General features: G+C 42.9%; 1 protein-coding gene across 2 annotated transcripts in view; it reads left to right on the forward strand.

Annotated features, from left to right (window-relative positions):
- NSUN7 (NOP2/Sun RNA methyltransferase family member 7) overlaps nt 1-23,502 on the forward strand; it is a 101,131-nt gene that overhangs the window by 23,174 nt on the left and 54,455 nt on the right. For both annotated transcript variants that reach the window (XM_073561127.1, XM_073561126.1), the window contains exon 2: nt 13,787-14,083. In XM_073561127.1, the coding sequence (XP_073417228.1) occupies nt 13,840-14,083 (244 nt within the window). In that variant the 5' untranslated portion in view covers nt 13,787-13,839. The remainder of the gene's footprint in view (nt 1-13,786; nt 14,084-23,502) is intronic.

Raw genomic sequence — 23,502 nt, forward strand, 5'->3', positions numbered from 1 at the left:
CAGGTACACAGGTTAGGGCTAGGGTTAGGGCTAGGGCTGGGATTAAGGTTATGGGTGTGTTGGTGTTAGGTTTGTGGTTAGGGTTATGGTTAGGGCTGAGATTAGGGTTAGGGGTGTGTTGGGGTTAGGGTTGGAGTTAGAATTGGGGGTTTCCACTGTTTAGGTACATCAGGGGCTCTCCAAAAGCAACATGACACCCGCAGACCATTCCATCAAAGTCTGCATTTCAGAACGTCACTACTTCCCTTCCGAGCCCCACCGTGTGCCCAAACAGTAGTTTTCTCCCACATATGGGGTACCAGCGTACTCAGGACAAATTGGACAACAACTCTTGGGGTCCAATTTCTCCTGTTACCCTTGTGAAAATAAAAATTGGGGACTAAAAGATCATTTTTGTGAAAAAAAAAATGATTTTTTTTATTTTCACGGCTCTACATTATAAACTTTAGTGAAACACTTGGGGGTTCAAAGTGCTCACCACACATCTAGATAAGTCCCTTGGGGGGGTCTAATTTCCAAAATGGGGTCACTTGTGGGGGGTTTCCACTATTGGCGTATTCGGGAGAAATTGCACAAAAAATGTTGTGGTTCATTTTCTCTTTTTACACTTGTGAAAATAAAAAAAAATGGTTTTGAAGTAAAATGTTTGTGAAAAAAGTTAAATGTTTATTTTTTCCTTCCATATTTCATTCATTCATGTGAAGCACCTGAAGGGTTAATAAACTTCTTGAATGTAGTTTTGAGTATATTGAGAGGTGCAGTTTTTAGAATGGTGTCACTTTTGGGTATTTTCTGTCATATTGACCCCCCAAACTCACTTCAAATGTGAGGTGGTCCCTAAAAAAAATGGTGTTGCAAATTTTGTTGTAAAAATGAGAAATCGCTGGTCAACTTTTAACCCTTATAACTTCCTAAAAAAAAAAAAAAAAAAAAAAAATTATATTTCCAAAATTGTGCAGATGTAAAGTAGACATGTGGGAAATGTTATTTATTAACTATTTTGTGCGATATCACTTTCTGATTTAAGGGCATAAAAATTAAAAGTTTGAAAATTGCAAAATTTTCTAAATTTTCGACAAATTTTGATCTTTTTTTAACAAATAAGCGCAGCTCATATCTAAAAAATTTTACCACCATCATGAAGTACAATATGTCATGAGAAAACAATGTCAGAATCAGTAGGATCCGTTGAAGCGTTCTAGAGTTATGACCTCATAAAGTGACACTGGTCAGAATTGAAAAAATTGGCCCGGTCACGAAGGCAAAAACAGGCTCGGGTGCGAAGGGGTTAATGACAAGGTCAAACTTTTAGAAAGTTGACCAGCGTCACTATGTGCTAATAACTCTGGAACGCTTCAACGGGTCTCAGTGATTCTGAGATTGTGGTGTTTTTTTTTTTTGGTTTTTTTTTGTGACCTATTGTACTTCCTGTAAGTGGTACATTTTGATCGATCTGATTTGCGTATAATATAATTGCGAAAATATTGAAAATGTCGCAACTTTCAAACTTTCAATTTTTATGCCCTTAAATCAGTTATACCACACAAAATAATTAATAAGTAACACGCCCCACATGTCTACTTTACATCAGCACAATTTTTGAAAGACTTATTTTATTAGGAAGTTAGAAGGGTTCAAAGTTGACCAGCGATTTCTCAATTTTCCAACAAAATTTACAAAAATATATATATATATTTTTTTTATTGACTACGTCTTATTTGAAGTTACTTTGTGCCACCTATATGACAGAAAATATCCAAAAGTGACACCATTCTAACAACTGTACCCCTTAAAACCACATTAGAAGTTTATTATCCCTTCTGGTGATTCACCGTGTAATAGAATGTGGAAGGAAAGATTGAACCGGAAACTTTTTTTTTTTTTTTTCTTCACAAATTTTACTTTAGACCCATCTTTTTTTTTATATATATATATATATATTTTCACAAGGGTAATAGGAAAAAATGGACCACAAAGTTGTTTGTGCAATTTCTCCTGAGTTGTCCAATACCCCAAATCTGGGGAAAAACTACTGTTTCGCCACATGGCAGAGCTCGGGAGGGAAGGAGCACCGTTTGACTTTTTGAAACAAAAAATGGCTGGAATCAATAGCCATATCGCGTTTGGAGATCCCCTGATGTGCATTACCGTGGAAACCCATGCAAGGAAAGTAGAAAAAGGATATGCTATATGTGGCGCCCCTGAGGCTCAGTCTTCAGAGGTACTGCACCTTCTCCTAAGGTGTAGTGTCCCACCAACTAGGTAAGTTGGGAACTCCTTTCCACACTCCAACACCTGCATCCCACACACAGGATAGTTCAGTAGGTCCGCCTAGCAGCTTCAGGCTGGGGGTAGCAGAGCACCCTTCATGGAACCCTGCTTCGTAACACGAGATGTGCTGGGAGGAGGGTGGAGTTAGTATAAAAGAGAGGGAGAGTTGAGGATAGTAGGTCAGTCTGACGGGAGGTCAGGTGATAGGAGTTCAGTTCTGAAGTTAGTTTTGAGTTCAGTTTAGAAAGAGTGCTGCAGCTGTCTCTGTGATCTGAGCCAGCTGGCACGGGAAAGAGAAGAGAAAGAGAAAGACGTAGACCTGCAACCTAAGCTTCCATAAGAGGGAGAAGGAACAGCGCAGAACGAAGGAGTAGGAGAGCAGAGAGGAGTTGTGGGTTGGAAGAGGAACCCTGTCTATAGGTTCTCAGCGCAAGGCCGGGGCCCGGTCCCCGAGGTTGTAGGGACACATATGGTTCTGCAGCAGACACCGGTGGAGTAGTTGGCTGTAAGTGCACTACTCCCATCCAAGACTTGGGACACAACAGCAACCGATTTGCGAGCCAGGACTCTGAGAGGAGTCCCCGATAGAGGCTACAGCTGTCTGTCATACAAGTAAGGTTCTAGGAACATCTGACAGGAGGAATTCCAGAGAACTACGGTACTGGAGCTCTTCACATTAAAAGGCGCAATAGAGGAGTCGTTCAGGAAAGGTACATGTTGGCGGAGTGTTGGAGAGGAGAACCCTGACTTGCCCGCGAGGTTGATTGATTCTATACCCCGGAGGACACGGCACGGAGGCGGGCACCAGTGGGTACCGCGAACTTTGAGTAAAGCTTTGAAACTACAAGCCCTGGTGTCCTCCATTCATTTGTCGCTAACACCTTCAGCATTGCTACATCTTTGTACTAGCATCTATACCATTCTGCGCCTCTCCTCATCCATTGCACCCACACTGCCCTGGGACTACAGCTCCACCTGTGGGGAGCTACACCATCTTTGCTGCACCACACCATCAGTCCCAGTGGATCTGTATGCAGCGTTGGCTCAACATCTTACTTGCCAAACACCACGGGTGGCGTCACAAACTATTCGGCGCTATAAAAATAAAATTTATTATTATTATTATTATTCAACTAAGCTATAACACTATTGACATCACAGCCATTGATATTGGACGCCCAGGGCCACGGACCAGGTCACCGCTGCTGTGACACATCCCCCTGACACCGGCCCGGTACCGAGTACCCCGCTGCCTTGGGTGTGAGGGGCGACCCACTATATACAATGGGATCATCAGAAAAAATGTTTACATCTTTATTAATGCAAGCTACAAAAATGATTAAAAACTAAAAATTCAACAACGTGACTACACACACTATCACCCAGAATAGGGTGACAAGCCCTGTCAAGCGGCATTTTGCCCGGTCATGTGCTCTTTCAAAGTGATCCACCATGCTTGTCAAGTGATCAACACCATTGGCATCTTGACTCTATGTATGTACAGTAGGTATTGCTCCCTTTCCTCTTTCATAAGAGAACATGTACACTGTAAACCTCTAAAGTGACTGCCATTTCTGCTTTCACTTGCAATACACTTATACCTATAACCTTCTTTGTGTGATCTGTGCATGTTACGCTGGGCCCCTGGGGCTTTAGGTAATTAGATCTTTGGTGCCAATGCTGGGATTACTGCCCTATTGTAGGTTTTTCAATGCATGGTGATTGGTACTTTCCTTGCATATGTTGTTCTCATTTGCTTTAGGTGATCCCAAATTTATTTACAATGGTGCCCTCTGACCCCCTTTACACTGACAGTGGAAACCCCCACAAGTGATCCATTTTGGAAACTACACCTCTCAAGGATTTTATTCAGGGGTATAGTGAGTATTTTAAAACTAAAGGTACGACACAGAATTTGATAACATTAGGTTGTCATATTAAATATGTCGTCTTCAGTGTTGAGCGCTAGAGCTCGCTACTCCAGTTTGCATCGAGGTGCTTCGATATGCACCAAGTGTTGTGGGTGCTCGAGCGACCCCCTTTTCCAACTCAAGTAGCAAGCACTAGGGCTCAACACTAGTCGTCATATAATTTTAGTTTTTTTTTTAACTTTTGAAAAAACCTTAACCATAGCCTAACTCCAACACCTGTTGATGTGCTGCCAAGAACTATGATCTGCACTACAAAAGATCCTTTAACCCAACGAACAAGTATTTTGGTCATTCGTTGGTGACCGGCGGCCTATTTAGACTGCAAGCTTACAATAAAAAGTCATTATTAGGAACAGCACAAATATAAAGATATGGGCTGAAAAGCCCTAGCCAGCTCACCAACCAAACAGCCGGAGCACGGAACCTCGTCTGGACTTCAGCGAAGCATTGATTGAAGAAAAAAAAGGGATCGTTCCAGCTACTAAAAAACTTGCTTTATTGAAGAAAATTTAAAATAACAGCATGTCGACTTTCTCCTCTCCAGCATATCCTTTACTAGGAACGCCTGGTCAGTATAATCTTACACTGCACATCGACTTTAACTCCGGGACAGGAATCATAGATTCTTCTGTCCCTGCAGTTTTAGGGTATGTGCACACGTTGCAGGATACCCTGCGGATTTTTCCGCACGGATTTTGCTAAATCTGCAGGTAAAATGACCTGCGTTTTACCTGCGGATTTAGTGCAGATTTTCTGCAGATTGTGTGCGGATTCCACCTGCGTTTTTACACTTGCGGATTCCTATAATGTAGCAGGTGTAAAACGTTGCAGAATCCGCACAAAGATTTGACATGCTGCGGACATGAACCCGCAGCGTTTATGCTGTGGATTTTTCCGCAGCATGTGCACAGCGTTTTTTGTATTTCATTGGATAAAATGGTACTATACACCGCAGCAGATTCTGCTGCGGATCCGCAGGACCAAATCCGCTGTGAATCCGTAGTAGAATCCGCAACGTGTGCACATACCCTTACTCTTCCCTCACGGATCACTTCAGCTGGCTGTGTCTCGGCTTGGAAGGCAGCAAAAGTTGTGATAATTTTTATACAAAGAGCCTAGGCTTTCAGTCAAGATCAAGAACATGTTTCTAGCTACCTTCCTGGCCGAGAGAGCACCCGTGGAAGGCCAGTCAAACAGCCAGTGCCATAGCGTGAGTATGCTCTGTGTGGGTGGCCACTGTCTATCTCTCAGGGAGCAGCAGTACAGTAATCTTGCTGCATGAAGATTGTGATGCCCGCACAGAACACCAGAACACTGCCGCTGGCTAGAATCAGAAGCAGGAGGATTGTGCCGCCGTCTGAGCGATACCGTAGATCACCTCCTGAGATGAGATGCTGTGCCTGTACTACATGTACTATTCTGCTTTATACTATACTGCATTTACTGTACTACTCTCTACCTCTACTACCTGTACTATACTGCTCGCTACCTGTACTACATGTACTATTCTGCGCTCTACCTATACTTCATTTACTATACTACTCTCTACCTCTACTACCTGTATTATTCTGCTCTCTATACTGCATTTACTATACAACTCTCTACCTCTACTACCTGTACTATACTGCTTTCTACCTGTACTACATGTACTATTCTGCTCTCTGCCTGTACTGCATTTACTATACTACTCTCTACCTCTACTACCAGTACTATACTGCTCTGTACCTGTACTACATGTACTATTCTGCTCTCTACCTATACTGCATTTACTATACGATTCTCTACCTCTACTACCTGTACTATTCTGCTCTCTGCCTGTACTGCATTTACTATACTACTCTCTACCTCTACTACCTGTACTATACTGCTCTCTACATGTACTACATGTACTGTTCTGCTCTCTACCTATACTTCATTTACTATACTACTCTCTACCTCTAGTACCTGTACTATACTGCTCTCAACATGTACTACATGTACTATTCTGCTCTCTACCTATACTTCATTTACTATACTACTCTCTACCTCTACTACCTGTACTATTCTGCTCTCTGCCTGTACTGCATTTACTACACTACTCTCTACCTGTACTACATGTACTATTCTGCTCTCTACCTATACTGCATTTACTGTACTACTTTCTACATCTACTTGTACTTTACAGTTGTCTACCTGTACTACATATATTATTCTGCTCTCTACCTGTACTGCATTTACTATACTACTCCCTACCTCTACTACCTGTACTATACTGCTCTCTACCTGTACTGCATTTACTATACTACTCCCTACCTCTACTACCTGTACTATACTGCTCTCTACCTGTACTATTCTGCGCTCTACCTATACTGCATTTACTGTACTAGTTTTTACCTCTACCTGTACTTTACAGTTGTCTACCTGTACTACATATAATATTCTGCTCTCTACCTGTACTGCATGTACTATACTACTCCCTACCTCTACTACCTGTACTACACTGCTCTCTATTTGTACTACCTGTACTATTCTGCTCTCTACCTATACTGCATTTACTGTTCTACTTTTTACCTTTAACTGTACTTTACAGTTGTCTACCTGTACTACATATAATTATTCTGCTCTCTACCTGTACTGCATTTACTATACTACTCCCTACCTCTACTACCTGTACTACACTGCTCTCTATTTGTACTACATGTACTATTCTGCTCTGTACCTGTAATACATGTGCTATACTACTCTCTGCCTGTACTATATTGCTCTCTACCTGTCCTACTTTTATCATCCTGCTCTCTGCCTGTACAACATTTACCATACTGCTCTCTACCTGTACTGCACGTAATATACTGCTCTCTACCTCCACTGCATTTACTATACTATTCTCTACCTCTACTACCCGTACTAAACTGATCTCTGTACTGCATTTACTGTACTACTCTTTACCTCTACCTGTACTATACTGCTATCTACCTGTACTGTATTTACTATACTACTCTCCACCTCTACTACCTGTACTACATGTACTAACCTGATCTCCGCCTGTACTATACTGTACTCTCTGTGCTATAGTACTCTGTACCTCTACTGTACTGCTCTCTACCTGTGCCACCTATACTATACTGTTCTGCCTGTGCTACACTGCTCTCTACCTGTTTTCCATGTACTATACTACCCTCTGCCTATACCATATTGCTCTCTACCTGTACTACATTTACCATACTATTTTCTAACTGTACTGAATATACAGTAATATACTGCTCTCTACCTGTACTATGTGCACTCTACTGCTCTCTACCTGTATTACAGGTACTATTCTGCTCTCTACCTGTACTACGTGCACTCTACTGCTCCCTACCTGTACTATGTGCACTCTACTTTTCTCAACCTGTGCTCGGTACAGTATAATGCTCTGATTGCAATATTTATTGCACTACGCTCTAGCTTTGCCAGGTACATGTAAGAACTTGCATGTACCTGGTGTATTATTTGTCTGATTAATTTTCTTTTATTCTTTTTATTTTTTTTATTTTGTGTTTACATTTTTTGATCTTCAGAACCAATTAATAGTTACGGTCTCAAGGTACAGTGTTTTCAATTTGCAAAGTCGTCCATTATCAAATTAATATTGTAACCTTAGAGATCACTCTATATGCATTACAAAAGGCTGAGTGTTGCTGAGAATTGCAAGTTTACATGTCGTTGGCCTTTCAGGAATTTCTTTCTTTACTTTTTTAAGCTTTATAGAGCAGAAGTAGAAATCTGTTTCACTCCATGCCATTATGCCAGTAGTATCTGACAAAATTAAAAATGTATGTGCCATGACCTTTATGGGCCCTCAAATCACTTGATATCCCACTCACAGCTGTCATGTTGAAGCTGGAACTACCATCGTCAGGATAGGTTGTAAATCCTTGTGACCTCCCAGCAATCCTGCAAGTGTAAATCAGGGTTCTGCGCTTCGGATTTCACATATTTCCTGTGCTTTTTACTAAACCAGTCACCATTGCATTTCTGAAAGTATAGGCTGTAGCTGAAAAAACTGATGCAATTTTTACCTTTGATGACTAAATTCAGTAAGCCAGGAGGCATTGACTGTTATCTATATGTTGACTTTTGAATTTGTGTTTCTTTCTTCAGTTGGTCAAGAGTCTGAAATGTTGACTCTTCTTGTAGGTTAAACTGACATTTGTAAATTGATGAATGGTTGTTCCTTACCTCTTATATCAGCTCCTAAGGTTTATGTACTGTTATCTTTGCAAATCAGGGACACAGGGGCACTGAACAATGATGTTTGCTGATCTGTTGATGACACATTATACCAGGCCATGCAGTTTTCTTGACTTGCAAACATTGAAGGATAAACTAAATAATCAAACAATGCGAGTTAATCTCATCACCCCTTCAATTTCACAGTGTGAATTATGGCTTGAAGAACAGTTGTGATTATAGAGTTGAGCGACTCTGGTCGGATCGGGTTTCATGAAACAAAATTTGTTTCAGATGAAACTGGTCCGACTAGGGCAAAAAAAAGTCGGAGTTTCGTCCGAAACCCGACCCCAGTGCAAGTCAATGGGGAATAAAAGTCGGCACTGAGTGGATGAATGTCATCCGCTCAATGCCGACTTTTATTCCCCATTGACTTGCATTGGGGGTCGGGTTTCGGACGAAACTCCGACTTTTTTTGCCCTAGTCGGACCAGTTTCATCTGAAACAAATTTTGTTTCATGAAACCCGATCCGACCAAAGTCGCTCAACTCTAGTTGTGAACTATAAAAAGGGGATATGCCTTTGTAACAAGATAGAGTTGTGGCCAAAAGTATTGACACCCCTGCAATTCTGTCAGATAATACTCAGTTTCTTCCTGAAAATGATTGCAAACACAAATTCTTCGGTATTATCTTCATTTAATTTGTCTTAAATGAAAAAACACAAAAAGAATTGTCCTAAAGCCAAATTGGATATAATTCCACACCAAACATAAAAAAGAGGGTGGACAAAAGTATTGGCACTGTTCGAAAAATCATGTGATGCTTCTCTAATTTGTGTAATTAACAGCATCTGTAACTTACCTGTGGCACCTAACAGGTGTTGGCACTAGCTAAATCACACTTGCAGCCAGTTGACATGGATTAAAGTTGACTCATCCTCTGTCCTGTGTCCTTGTGTGTACCACATTGAGAATGGAGAAAAGAAAGAAGACCAAAGAACTGTCTGAGGACTTGAGAAACCAAATTGTGAGGAAGCATGAGCAATCTCAAGGCTACAAATCCATCTCCAAAGACCTGAATGTTCCTGTGTCTACTGTGCGCAGTGTCATCAAGAAGTTTAAAGCCCATGGCACTGTGGCTAACCTCCCTAGATGTGGACGGAAAAGAAAAATTGACAAGAGATTTCAACGCAAGATTGTGCGGATGTTGGATAAAGAACCTCGACTAACATCCAAACAAGTTCAAGCTGCCCTGCAGTCCGAGGGTACAACAGTGTCAACCCGCACTATCCGTCGGCGTCTGAATGAAAAGGGACTGTATGGTAGGAGACCCAGGAAGACCCCACTTCTTACCTCGAGACATAAAAAAGCCAGGCTGGAGTTTGCCAAAACTTACCTGAAAAAGCCTAAAACATTTTGGAAGAATGTTCTCTGGTCAGATGAGACAAAAGTAGAGCTTTTTGGGCAAAGGCATCAACATAGAGTTTACAGGAGAAAAAAAGAGGCATTCAAAGAAAAAAAAAAAAAAACACGGTCCCTACAGTCGAACATGGCGGAGGTTCCCTGATGTTTTGGGGTTGCTTTGCTGCCTCTGGCACTGGACTGCTTGACTGTGTGCATGGCATTACGAAGTCTGAAGACTACCAACAAATTTTGCAGCATAATGTAGGGCCCAGTGTGAGAAAGCTGGGTCTCCCTCAGAGGTCATGGGTCTACCAGCAGGACCCAAAACACACTTCAAAAAGCACTAGAAAATGGTTTGAGAGAAAGCCCTGGAGACTTCTGAGGTGGCCAGCAATGAGTCCAGACCTGAATCCCATAGAACACCTGTGGAGAGATCTAAAAATGGCAGTTTGGAGAAGGCACCCTTCTAATATCAGGGACCTGGAGCAGTTTGCCAAAGAAGAATGGTCTAAAATTCCAGCAGAGCATTGTAAGAAACTCATTGATGGTTACCGGAAGCGGTTGGTCGCAGTTATTTTGGCTAAAGGTTGTGCAACCAAGTATTAGGCTGAGGGTGCCAATACTTTTGTCTGGCCCATTTTTGGAGTTTTGTGTGAAATGATCAATGCTTTGCTTTTTGCTTCATTCTCTTTTTTGTGTTTTTTCATTTAAGACAAATTAAATGAAGATGATAATACCAAAGAATTTGTGATTGCAATCATTTTCAGGAAGAAACTGAGTATTATCTGACAGAATTGCAGGGGTGTCAATACTTTTGGCCACAACTGTATATACAAAAGAACCAGAGACTCTTTACAAAACCACAGTCAGGAGCACTCCACAAGACAGCAGCCAAGACATCATGGCTCCATCACGTGGGACACAGATTTTACATTCTACAGGATGCCTGCTTAGGGGACTACGGCCCCGGCTGAAAGAATACAGATCAGCTTCATTGACCATCATTGAACCCAGGGGCTGCCAGGGCTGTGGAGTCGGTATGCCAAACCTTCGACTCTGACTCCAACTCCTCAATTTCCTTGACACCAACTCCCACTCCACTAAAATGGACTCCGACTTCACAACTCCGGTAAGCCAAAGCTCCGACTCCTCAATTTCCATGACACCAACTCCACCAAAATGGGCTCTGACTCCAACTCCACGACTCCAACTCCACAGCAATGATCCAGACAAGCGGTTACTATAAACGACCATTCATCTTTTAGTCTATACAATCCAAGCAGAGTGAAAAAAGCATGGCTTCCCAATAGTGGGTTCTTTAGATAAAAATCCAGGCTAGATGTCTAAATATACCAAAAAATACAATGGATTTTCTAGCACTATATTGTAACACATGTAATGTAACATAAATGTAATTTGTTACACATGAGATGTATAATACACCCCTTTAAAGAGCAGAATTCTGGATAATTGCAAATATATCAAATAAAAAAATATATTTCAAATGCTGCAAAACATTTTATAGATGTCTATCATGGCAAAGTTGGAGACTTTTGTGTATACGGCATAGAAATTGTTAAAAAACCTTGTCCGCGATGAGAATAAATTGTGTGGCACATGTTTTCGTTTTTGACTAAATGTAAGCAGGGAACTTATGCATTATTATTAAACGGTAAAAAAAATCTGATTTTGAATCGTGGCTCTCAAGGTAATAAGGGTTGGGGATCACTACCTTAGAGATTGGCTCCAAACCAGACAGGCCTAAATGCATCTGCACTAATCCAGGGTGCAGCGGACCCAAGTAAAATGGCAGCTGCACAGGTGCATAAATACCAAATGAAACAGCCAGCCTACAATCAGGGATTGGCTGTCTGGTACACCAGTGCAGAAGAAATAATCCGCATGTGGCAGTGTTCACACAGGGAATGCAGGGCTTCTGGCTCACAACCTCTTAGTAACACCATATAGGGGGGCTGCCCAGTGCCAACTACATATTGATGTTTTTTTTGTGCACTTTATATATTTCTTTCAGGGTGCAGTTGGGCCCAAATTGTTCTGCAAACTTGTGGCCTCTGTTCACACGGGATGCATTCTAGTTGGCACTGGGCAGCCCCCTATATGGTGTTACTAAGAGGTTGTGAGCCAGAAGCCCTGCATTCCCTGTGTGAACACTGCCACATGCGGATTATTTCTTCTGCACTGGTGTACCACACGGCCAATCCATGATTGTAGGCTGGCTGTTTCATTTGGTATTTATGCACCTGTGCAGCTGCCATTTTACTTGGGTCCGCTGCACCCTGGATTAGTGCAGATGCATTTAGGCCTGTCTGGTTTGTATCTGAATTTTTTGGAGGATTTTTTCCTCTTTTTGAGGTTTTCATCTTAGTGATTGGCTGTACGCTTTCTTTCTGGCATTGTGCACTCTAGTCTTAATGATCGCTGTGCAAGGAGTAAGAAGCGCCTATCTTCTTAAGAGACAGATGCCACTTAACGAATTGGATGCATTTTATCATTGGTGTGCGCCTCCATGGGCCTTGCCAGAAATTATATTCAAGTTGGAAATTGGGGGAACATTTCTGGCGTAGGTTTCACCACAACTTTTGATCAATTTGTCGAGAGGGCTTGACCATACCCCGTCTCACCGATGTTTCTCAAACTTTGGCAGAGATGGTCAAAACTGGTGTTTAAAACGCCAGAAGTCTCAAGATTTTCTGGTGAAAACACTTTGAAGAATTAGTGACTAATACTGCGGTTCTCTAGTCACAAAATAACAATTTATTTTTATGCCCCTCCTAAATATTAACCCTTCATGACATATGACTTACATTTACGTCATACCTCACGTCCATATGATTTTGATGCAGACTCGCACGCCGACGCCTCATCTTTCTCAGCAGATGATGGCTAATTTAATAAGCCATCATGTGCTTTTAACAACCGCGGGTGGAGCGTGCCTGTGACATGATCACTATGCACCGACTGATTGCAGTGACAGACGTGGGTCTGCTGAAGACTCATTACTTATCATGACAGTTTTCCTATGAAAGTCAGTGGTGTTCATTGGACATCATGATTTTCACTATACATAGCAGTGCTGCTTCATTGCCATGTATAGTACAAGCAGTCAAATGATCACAAGTTCAAAAGTAAATTAAATATGAAAAAAAACACATCCCCTCCTTTTACCCCATTAAAAGTAAAGCAAAAAAAAAAATACACTTTTGGCATCGCTACACTCATAAAAGTCAGATCTATCAAAATCTAAAATTAATCCAATAGGTACAATCAATGTCGCAACGAGAAAAAAAATCGAAACTCTAGAATTACCGGTACATTTTTTTGGCCTATTCAACATTGCGGTTAAAGGAGATTTAAAACATCAGATCTACCACAAAATGGTATCATTACAAACGTCAGCTCAAGGTGCGAAAAATAAACCATCACCCAGCTTCAAATACTGAAAACGCTACAGGTCTCAGGCAGTGACGACACAAGCTACTGTGGTGTTTTTTTTTTTTTTTTTTTTAAATATGCATGTTAGGTATCTGTGTACTAGTACTGACTGGAGAATCATATTGCGAGGTCAGTTTTACCGAATAGTGAACGTGGTAAATTAAATAACAATTGTGACTCTGGACTTTTTTTTACCGTTTGAAAATGCACTTGGAATTTTTTCCCCGCTTTAGAGTACAGTGCATGAAAAAATGAATGGTGTCATTCAAAAGTACAACTCGTCTCACAAAAACAAGACCTCACACAGCCATATTTACAGAAAAATAAATGATAGCTCTTGGAGGAAAGAGGGGGGGGGGAAACTAAAATGTTCATTATGAAAAGACCTTCCAAGTACAGTATATGCTCCTTTTAAAGCTGTGGTCTCAAACCTTGGGTCTCTTTAGCCATTTTGTTTGCAGTGAGTTGCATTTTCACAATAGCTTGATAGTCGTAGATTAACCTTAAGATAATTTTAACCTTTTGATTATATTTTTAGGCACTTGCTAAACAAACATAATACTAAACCTCTGAAATAAGTTTGACCTGAACATGTCAAGTTCAGCTTCCGTGAAGATGCCGGAATTCAACTGTAAAGACTACATAACTGAAACCGTGAACTATCCTGATGGGGTATTTATCAACGCCGGCAAGATCTTCCAAGGTATTTATCGAAAGAAACCCCCTGATCGAATCCTGGTGAACTATGGTTCTGACAAAGAGCGAGCTGTACCAGAATTCAAGGACGAAAAATCTCAAAGGTGGTCCTATGAACTGGCCTTCAATGCTCTGAAATGTAAGTGTGCCATGTAATAGTCCAGTTGTATTACTCTATGTACTACTACTACACGGAAATGTCTTTTTATGACCCAGCTGGGCCAGGTTTGTACCTTTTTATAGACATGTCAGTACAATGGGAAGATTTGATTATTAAATGGATGAATTGGGCAAATTTCTGGTACCATGAACCATGGCAGTCTACATGCACTGAGCAATCTAGTTTGCTTTGGTCTACCAAAATTACCTCCTCTGGTCAAACCATCTAGTCGCTAAATGTTTGCTACAGTGCATGACGCCATCATTTGTGTATATATGTGTGTGTGTGTGTGTGTGTGTGTGTGTGTGTGTGTGTGTGTGTGTGTGTGTGTGTGTGTGTGTGTGTGTGTATATATATATATATATATATATATATATATATATACAGTGGGGCAAAAAGTATTTAGTCAGTCAGCAATAGTGCAAGTTCCACCACTTAAAAAGATGAGAGGCGTCTGTAATTTACATCATAGGTAGACCTCAACTATGGGAGACAAACTGAGAAAAAAAAATCCAGAAAATCACATTGTCTGTTTTTTTTTTTTTCATTTTATTTGCATATTATGGTGGAAAATAAGTATTTGGTCAGAAACAAGCAAACAAGATTTCTGGCTCTCACAGACCTGTAACTTCTTCTTTAAGAGTCTCGTCTTTCCTCCACTCATTACCTGTAGTAATGGCACCTGTTTAAACTTGTTATCAGTATAAAAAGACACCTGTGCACACCCTCAAACAGTCTGACTCCAAACTCCACTATGATGAAGACCAAAGAGCTGTCAAAGGACACCAGAAACAAAACTGTAGCCCTGCACCAGGCTGGGAAGACTGAATCTGCAATAGCCAACCAGCTTGGAGTGAAGAAATCAACTGTGGGAGCAATAATTAGAAAATGGAAGACATACAAGACCACTGATAATCTCCCTCGATCTGGTGCTCCACGCAAAATCCCACCCCGTGGGGTCAGAATGATCACAAGAACGGTGAGCAAAAATCCCAGAACCACGCGGGGGGACCTAGTGAATGAACTGCAGAGAGCTGGGACCAATGTAACAAGGCCTACCATAAGTAACACACTACGCCACCATGGACTCAGATCCTGCAGTGCCAGACGTGTCCCACTGCTTAAGCCTGTACATGTCCGGGCCCTTCTGAAGTTTGCTAGAGAGCATTTGGATGATCCAGAGGAGTTTTGGGAGAATGTCCTATGGTCTGATGAAACCAAACTGGAACTCTTTGGTAGAAATACAACTTGTCGTGTTTGGAGGAAAAAGAATACTGAGTTGTATCCATCAAACACCATACCTACTGTAAAGCATGGTGGTGGAAACATCATGCTTTGGGGCTGTTTCTCTGCAAAGGGGCAAGGACGACTGATCCGGGTACATGAAAGAATGAATGGGGCCATGTATCGTGAGATTTTGAGTGCAAACCTCCTTCCATGAGCAAGGGCATTGAAGATGAAACGTGGCTGGGTCTTTCAACATGACAATGATCCAAAGCACACCGCCAGGGAAACGAAGGAGTGGCTTCGTAAGAAGCATTTCAAGGTCCTGGAGTGGCCTAGCCAGTCTCCAGATCTCAACCCTATAGAAAACCTTTGGAGGGAGTTGAAAGTCCGTGTTGCCAAGCGAAAAGCCAAAAACATCACTGCTCTAGAGGAGATCTGCATGGAGGAATGGGCCAACATACCAACAACAGTGTGTGGCAACCTTGTGAAGACTTACAGAAAACGTTTGACCTCTGTCATTGCCAACAAAGGATATATCACAAAGTATTGAGATGAAATTTTGTTTCTGACCAAATACTTATTTTCCACCATAATATGCAAATAAAATGAAAAAAAAACAGACAGTCATTTTCTGGATTTTTTTTTCTCAGTTTGTCTCCCATAGTTGAGGTCTACCTATGATGTAAATTACAGACGCCTCTCATCTTTTTAAGTGGTGGAACTTGCACTATTGCTGACTGACTAAATACTTTTTTGCCCCACTGTGTGTGTGTGTATATGTGTGTGTGTGTGTGTGTATATATATATATATATATACAGTATATATATATATATATATATATATATATATATATATATATAATGTATGTGTGTATCACCAACCAATCTCAAAGCATTTTTCATTTCACCAGAGCTGTTTAAAAGAAGCTGAGCTGTGTTTGGTTGCTATGAGCAACAGTTTTCCTTGCAACCAATCACTAAGCATCTTTCATTTCACCGGAGCTGTATAAAAGAAGTTGAGCTGTGATTGGTTGCTATGAGCAAGAGTTTTCCCACTCCACGACAACACCTCAGCAGACACTGACCGGGTGGGAGAAATCTAGCATCCCCGGAAACATAAGCTCCCAGCCATTGTCTGCCCCCAGAAAGGAGCAGAGAGCACATGACAGAAATGAATCACCCCTTCCATGCCTATATACCCATCACACCTCCTCTTTCCTTTAGGCACAACTTCCCTCTTAAAGGGATCTCCGGTATGGAAGTGAGGGCAAATCAAAACTGCGCTTTGGTACTGACCCCAGGCCTCTCTTAAAGGGATCTCCAGTATGGAAGTTAGGGTAAATCCCTCAGCACTCTGATTCTTACCCCAGGCTTCTATTAAAGGGATCATTGGTATGGAAGTCAGGGCAAATCCACTCAGCGCTCTGGTTCTGATGCCAGGCCTCTCTTAAAGGGATCCCCGGTATGGAAGTTAGGACCGTTCCACTCAGTGCTCTTGTTCTGACCCCAGGCTGACGGGATGATGTGAGATATTAGGGGTAGTAGTCCGGTGGCTCTGGCTGATGGGATGATGTGGGATATTAGAGGTAGTAGTCCGGTGGCTCTGACGGGATGATGTGGGATATTAGTGGTAGTAGTCCGGTGGCTCTGGCTGACGGGACGATATAGGATATTAGGGGTAGTAGTCCGATGGCTCTGACGTGATTATGTGGGATACTAGTGGTAGTTGTCTGGTAGCTCTGGCTGACGGGATGATGTGGGATATTATAGTGAATGTGGCTATGCGGAGTGGGCGGGGCTATATACTCCCTTTATATATAGATCTATATGAAAAAAACTGAAGGCAGCACTCCTTTTCAAAGAGTACTCTGAAAGAGTGCTGCCTTAAGTTTTTTCATATGTGAATTTTTGCGTTTGGGATAATTGCTTGGGAGGACTGTGCACCTGAAGATTTTGGATTGTGCTGTTCCATTTTCTCTTTATGTATGTATGTATGTATGTATGTATGTATGTATGTATGTATGTATGTAGTGCCTCTTGCTTAATGGTGTTGCAGCCTCTGTGGCATTTCAGAAAAGGTAAAGTATATACTGACACATGTGACACTTAGGTTTCTCTCACTTCACCAACTTAGACTATTTAGTGCTGATGCATCACTCACAAATCAGATTATAAAAAAATTTAAACACCATTTGTAGTGTAAGATTATAGGTAAACAGCCACGCGCAGTAAACCCCTCGAGTGCTCTCAGCAATACAATTGTGTAAACAGAGGGAATCCATGTAATTCTCCTTTTACAATTAAAAACTGACTAGAAAACCAAAGATGGGCACAGAACTCTGGATTACCTGAGATGGAGACAGAATGGCCACTTCACAAAACTCAAGACAATTTGTACATAAAATCACAAAACTAAAAACGACACAGAAACTATACATCCCTAGGCATGAAACATGTAGGTGAGGAGTCCTACGGGCTGGCCACTGAGCCACGTGGTCAAAACTTATTTACGATCCATGACCAAAATCCTACTGGGATTTCAGTGGATACATAGGTGTCCTTGGGGATAAGTGAGTTCCCTCTGATGGTTATTGTACTGAGCTAATTAAAGTTAAGTGCTATTTTCTTGGATCGGACTCTTGAGCTGAAATTCTGTATATTATCTAATTGGCATAGGACAGAGGTATATTTTGTTTAGTCATAACTGTGGCCAAAGTTCTCAGTGGTTAGCGATAGGTGGTGTATTTATTATAGACTTGGCCCAGCGCTGGAACCTAAAGCCCCCCATTACACGTTAGACTAATGTCATCCACAACTGCCGATATTGACAGGACTGGCCAACAGTCTCGGTGGAGATAAGGCTTTGACCAGGAGACGGCCAAGATGGCTGCTGGCCGAATGTTCAGCCAAACCATCCGTCATCTGACAGCCATTTAAGCTGGATGGGCTTCAGGGGTCCAAAAGATCATCGATGTTAAGCAAGACTTGTTAAAGATCATGGCATCTGGCCATCATAGGAGAGATATTATCAGTTTAAGACCCCTTCTATGAATCAGAATAGAGAGTTGCTCTATGGGGTCATTTTGGTGGAGCTCCTACTGTATTACATGGATGATCATTCATCTCAGGGGCCTCCATGAAGCATTGCATTTTTCCTGCAGCAGCTGGCCTGGCTTTCCTCCATAAAATCAGTAATTGTGTTTGAAAGGGAGCTTCAGAACAATTATATAATTGCCTTGGTGGACACATTTTATCAAGTGTCTCTTGTTAGACATGTGGTAATAGCAGGTACGCAGGATGCAGTGACGAGACGCGAGACACAAATAACTTTAAACGTTAACTTTTATAGATAAATGCCGTTAGGGCTATTGTTACGCAACCAACAGAATAACAGTAGTTGTCCTCGCAGGGAGCCAATACACATAAACAAGGATTGGGAGAACACGACTAATCCGGCAAAGACCGGTCACTATAGGGCCGCGGAATGGCCGACTACGGGTCCTTAGTCACTATGTATCACTTATCCGTCCTGACGTCCCTCGGCGTTCTGTTCCACGGTGTGTCTGCGTCGCAGCCACTGGGCCCAGCCACTAAAGATCTGGTGTATTCTTCGGGCGTTCCGACGCCCAGGAGGAGCAGGGGCACAACAGGCCCATGGAGCGTTCTTGGGCGGGATGTCCCCCAGTGGAGGCAGCGGAATACCGCCTGGGAGTGGGAGAGTGGAGGTCGCAACTCCCTGACAGGGACTGGCGGCGGTGATGAGTGGTGGTTGATAGGCCACAGGCGCAGTCTGAGGCCGCACTGGAGGATCCGCAGCGGGCACAGGCCCAGTCTCTACCGCGGACTGGAGCGGGGTGGTGGCAGCTGCGGGCGGCAAAGGAGGAGTCACCGCCGTGGTCGGGAGTGAAGCAGCAGTGGCTGCGGGCAGCAGCGAGGAGGCCGCAGCCACGAGCTCGATTGAGGCAGCAGTCTTCTTTTGTCGGTAACCTCGGCGCCGTCTCCCTGCGGTCCACAGAGAGTCTCCCTCCTGTCGCTGTCTTCCTCTCTGGTAGCTGCTCATGGCTCTCCCTCTCTGGCCCTCCCCAAGTCTCCACCTCCTCCCTCGTTCTGCTGACTCACTTAGTCTGGCCTTCTCCGCCCCTCTTCTCTGGACTCCTCCCCCAACTGCCCTGTCAGTCTCAGCGATCCATCCCCCTGCTCTGCTCCCTGGAAACAGATACCCCAGGAACCTAGAAGACTGTCCCTTTTTTTTCCGGCCCGGGTACTTGACAGAGGCCTCTCCTCCTACACACAAGTCCTCTTGGTACTGAGGTCTAAGGTACCGTTACACATAGCGATGCACCAGCGATCCCGTCAATGATATGGATCGCTGGTGCATCGCTAAGTGGTGCCACACAGGCAGATCTCCCCAGCGACATCGCAGGGGTCGGGGGTCGCTACTTACCTGTCAGACGCGGCGATCCTGACGTCCTCCCGCCCGGCTCCACGCGCCGCTCGTCGTCACAGCAGGAAGCGCCGCAGGAAGCTGACGACGAGAAATGATCCAGGACCTTCTCGCGCGATCAGCGATAACCAGCGGGGGAGCCGGTCGGAGGTAAGTATCACATGTAGCGATATCGCTAGCAATATCGCTGCTACGTCACAAAATCGATGACTTTACAGCGATATTGCTAGCAATATCGCAGTGTGTAACGGGGGCTTAAGAAATTCAAGTTATGCCCCTTGTTGACATGATTAGTATTTAGTTTGTTGTTTTACGGGTAAGCGCCATCCATCAGATGGATGTACTTGTGTATATAAAGTTCATATTCATCTAGTGATTTCTTTCTGTGACCTCAAGAAGCTGTTTCAACAGTGTCCCCAATAAAAAAAAAAAACAGCTACTCACATTGTTAAAGCGAAGTTCTGTTGTGCAATGTTTGGTGTCCATGTTTGTGTGGGCATTACGTTGTCTCTTGGCTGTTTACTGGGATTAGTTTGTTCCTCTGCTCTGATGTCAGTCATGGAGGTTGTAGAAACTTGTGATTTAAAAGTCTTTGAAGCTTTGTTTCAGCACTAATGGCATGTGGATGTTGTCACGGTCTTTCTCAGCCTTTCTGTTACATGGGGCTGTGATGCTCCTATTTTTTATGTTTAAGTATTTCCTTTTAAAGGAAACCTGTTATTAGGTTTCGAGCCACTAAAACGTTGTGCAAGTGGGGTTTAGGTTTCTAAACACGTCCTTGTCAAATCAAGGTGTTTCGCCATTAGGAAGCTCAAGAGCTGATAAATGACTCAACTTGATTTTGGGACTTTCCCCCTGGGCGCATGCACAGAAGAGGTGGTATAACTGAAACGGATGAAAGCGTTGCCAAATGTACCCAGAGGTCCTGAACATCATACCATAATGGTAGTCAGGAATGTCACGATTGTGTCTGATAAGGACCCTTTTCCCCCAATTCGAACTTGATTGACAAGTCACATTGCAATATCTGGCAACTTTCATGCCTATCATTCTCTGCCGATTTGTTCTTTATATAGTTAGAGAACTTGATGCTAGGTTTTTCCGAGTGGTTCAGGTAAAATATCGAGGGAAACTTTTTTTTTTTTTTAATTTTTTTTTTTCCTCCACGTAGAGAAAAATGGATGGTACACAAACCAAGCTGTGATCAGAATAAATCGGTTTGTTTTTCTCAAACGTGTGAATGAGCCATTAGGCTTTGGCAAGTTGCAGTGCTTCACCAAACTTTCCCTTGACCTGAATAACCCCTTTTTAAAGAGGACCTTTCACAAATTGTAGCTACGGCTGGTTTCACACTTGCGTTTTTTTGCGCTGTGTTTTTGCGCAAAAAAAGCATGCGTTTTTTTCCCCCTATACTTAACGTGGGTGCGCATACACATGCGTTTGTACGCGTTTGTATGCGCATGCTTTTTTTGTAGTGTGCACCCGGGCACACAAAATGCATCCTGTTGCATTTTTTTGTGCGTCCGACCTGTCTCAAAAAAGCCAATGCGCACAAAATTCACCTAAAAACACATTATAGTCTATGGGTGCGCTGACGTGCGCATGGTAATGCACACGTCAGTGCAAAAAAAGCATGCGTTTTAAAAAAAAAATGCACAAAAGCGAAAAAACGCACGCATGATGCGTTTTTTATGTGCGTTCGCAGTGCAAAAAAATGCAAGTGTGAAAGTAGCCTAAAACTGTGAATTACTGCACATAGTAGCAGGAAAATAGATTAAAAAAAACTTTTTTTCCCCCTTTTTAATTTTTTCCAGTCCGTTATGGAGAAACAGGCCACTGAAATTGCTGGTGCCCAAAATGTTAATTTCTTTATCATTCAACTGGGCATTAATCTCTTTCACCCTTGCAGTGTTACTTTTTAGCCCACTATGATATTGTTCAATCATAACAGGCACCGACATAGAGGAAAAAAAAGATTTCCCCCAGTTATGACCAAAAAACGCCAAAGCGAAGGTTAGAACTTGGCCAGCGTGGTCACACCACACTTCTTGTTAGTAAAGTCCTGGGAGAGGAGGCAGACTGCAATATCACAATGTCAGAGCAGGTGGAAGAGTGTGCAGTGTCACGGGAGCAGCAGAGGACGGCAGACCTACTGTCACGGAATACCTTGACAGAGTTAGACAATAGCAGCATCTGGTGACACATATACCTGTGGTTGTTAGAACGGCTTTCCTATTGGAAGTTCTGTTTAATTTGAGGATGGGGTCTAAGTACCGGCGGCACGGTGGCTCAGTGGTTAGCGCTGCAGCCTTGCAGCACTGGGGTCCTGGGTTCGAATCCCACCAAGGACAACATCTGCAAGGAGTTTGTATGTTCTCCCCGTGTTTGCGTGGGTTTCCTCCGGGTACTCCGGTTTCCTCCCACATTCTAAAGACATACTGATAGGGAATTTAGATTGTGAGCCCCATCAGGGACAGTGATGATAATGTGTGCAAACTGTAAAGCGCTGCGGAATATGTTAGCGCTATATAAAGATTATTATTATTAAGTATAAAGGTACTGTCACACCTAGCGATGCACCACCGATCCCGACCAGCGATATGACTCGGTCAGGATCGCTGGTGCATCGCAAAGTGGTCGCTAGTGAGCAATTTTGTGACGCAACAGTGATATCGCTAGCGATCTCACTATATGTGACATTTACCTCCGACCCGGCTCCCCGCTGGATATTGCTGATCGCGCGAGATCGGCCTGGTCCATTTCTCGTCGTCGGCTTCCTGCTGGCTCCGACAAGCGACTCATGGACGCGGGCGGAAGACGTCACCCTCGCTGCGTGTGACTGGTAAGTGACGACCGCTACTGCATCGGTGGTGAGATCTGCCTGTTTGACAGCTCACTAGCGACCATGTATCGATGCACCAGCGATCCTGACCGGGTCGTATCGTTGTCGGAATCGCTGGTGCATCGCTAAATTTAACGGGACCTTTATTGTATCAGCTGTTCTGAGCTTACTTCCTGCAGGTTTAAGAATCCTTTTCCTTGCCATTGATAGATTACCACTTACTGGTTTGGGGTTGAATGAGAGTTCAGAGATAGGAGTAGGTAGTTGCAGGAGTTTACAGAAGATTTCTGCATGGATTTGGTTTGTATGTTTTTGCCAATTCTCTTCCCATTTGTTTGCCCCTCCTACTGTTCCCTTGTCTCCCACTCCTTCATTTTGTGAGTGTATTTGTATGATTGTGGTTTTCTTTTATCCCTGTCTGTCAGGTTTGTGTTATTCCATACATTTCTGTCCCGTACTTCCCTGTGTGAGGGAGGAAACAGTTAAGCATGCATATAGGAGCATATTGAGGTATGAGTCCCCAGCATCCCCACCATCAGGGGTAATTTGGGGACAGGAATAGCCTAGGGTCCTACTAGCTTGATTGACAGAGTAGCAGCCCATTGTCCCTGGAAATCCTACTGCAATATCGTCAAAATTATTAAATATTACTGTCAAGCATGGTCACAGCAGATAAAGCCCCTCATGACCTCGATGGCACAGTTCTGACCTTCTCTATGATCATTTTATTTTGGTCAGAACTGTGGACGTCTGCTTTTTCCTGCCTTTTTATGATTGGTCAACGTCATAGTGGGATAAAAGTACTTGCCCACAAAGCTGAATGAAATGAAACGTCCAGTTGAAAGATAATAAAATTTGCATATTAGGAAAAAAAGGTAAAAAATT

This window comes from Dendrobates tinctorius, unplaced genomic scaffold, assembly GCF_039654945.1.
Source record: "Dendrobates tinctorius isolate UK_male_01 unplaced genomic scaffold, ASM3965494v1 ptg000314l, whole genome shotgun sequence".
NCBI classification, from domain to species: domain Eukaryota; kingdom Metazoa; phylum Chordata; class Amphibia; order Anura; family Dendrobatidae; genus Dendrobates; species Dendrobates tinctorius.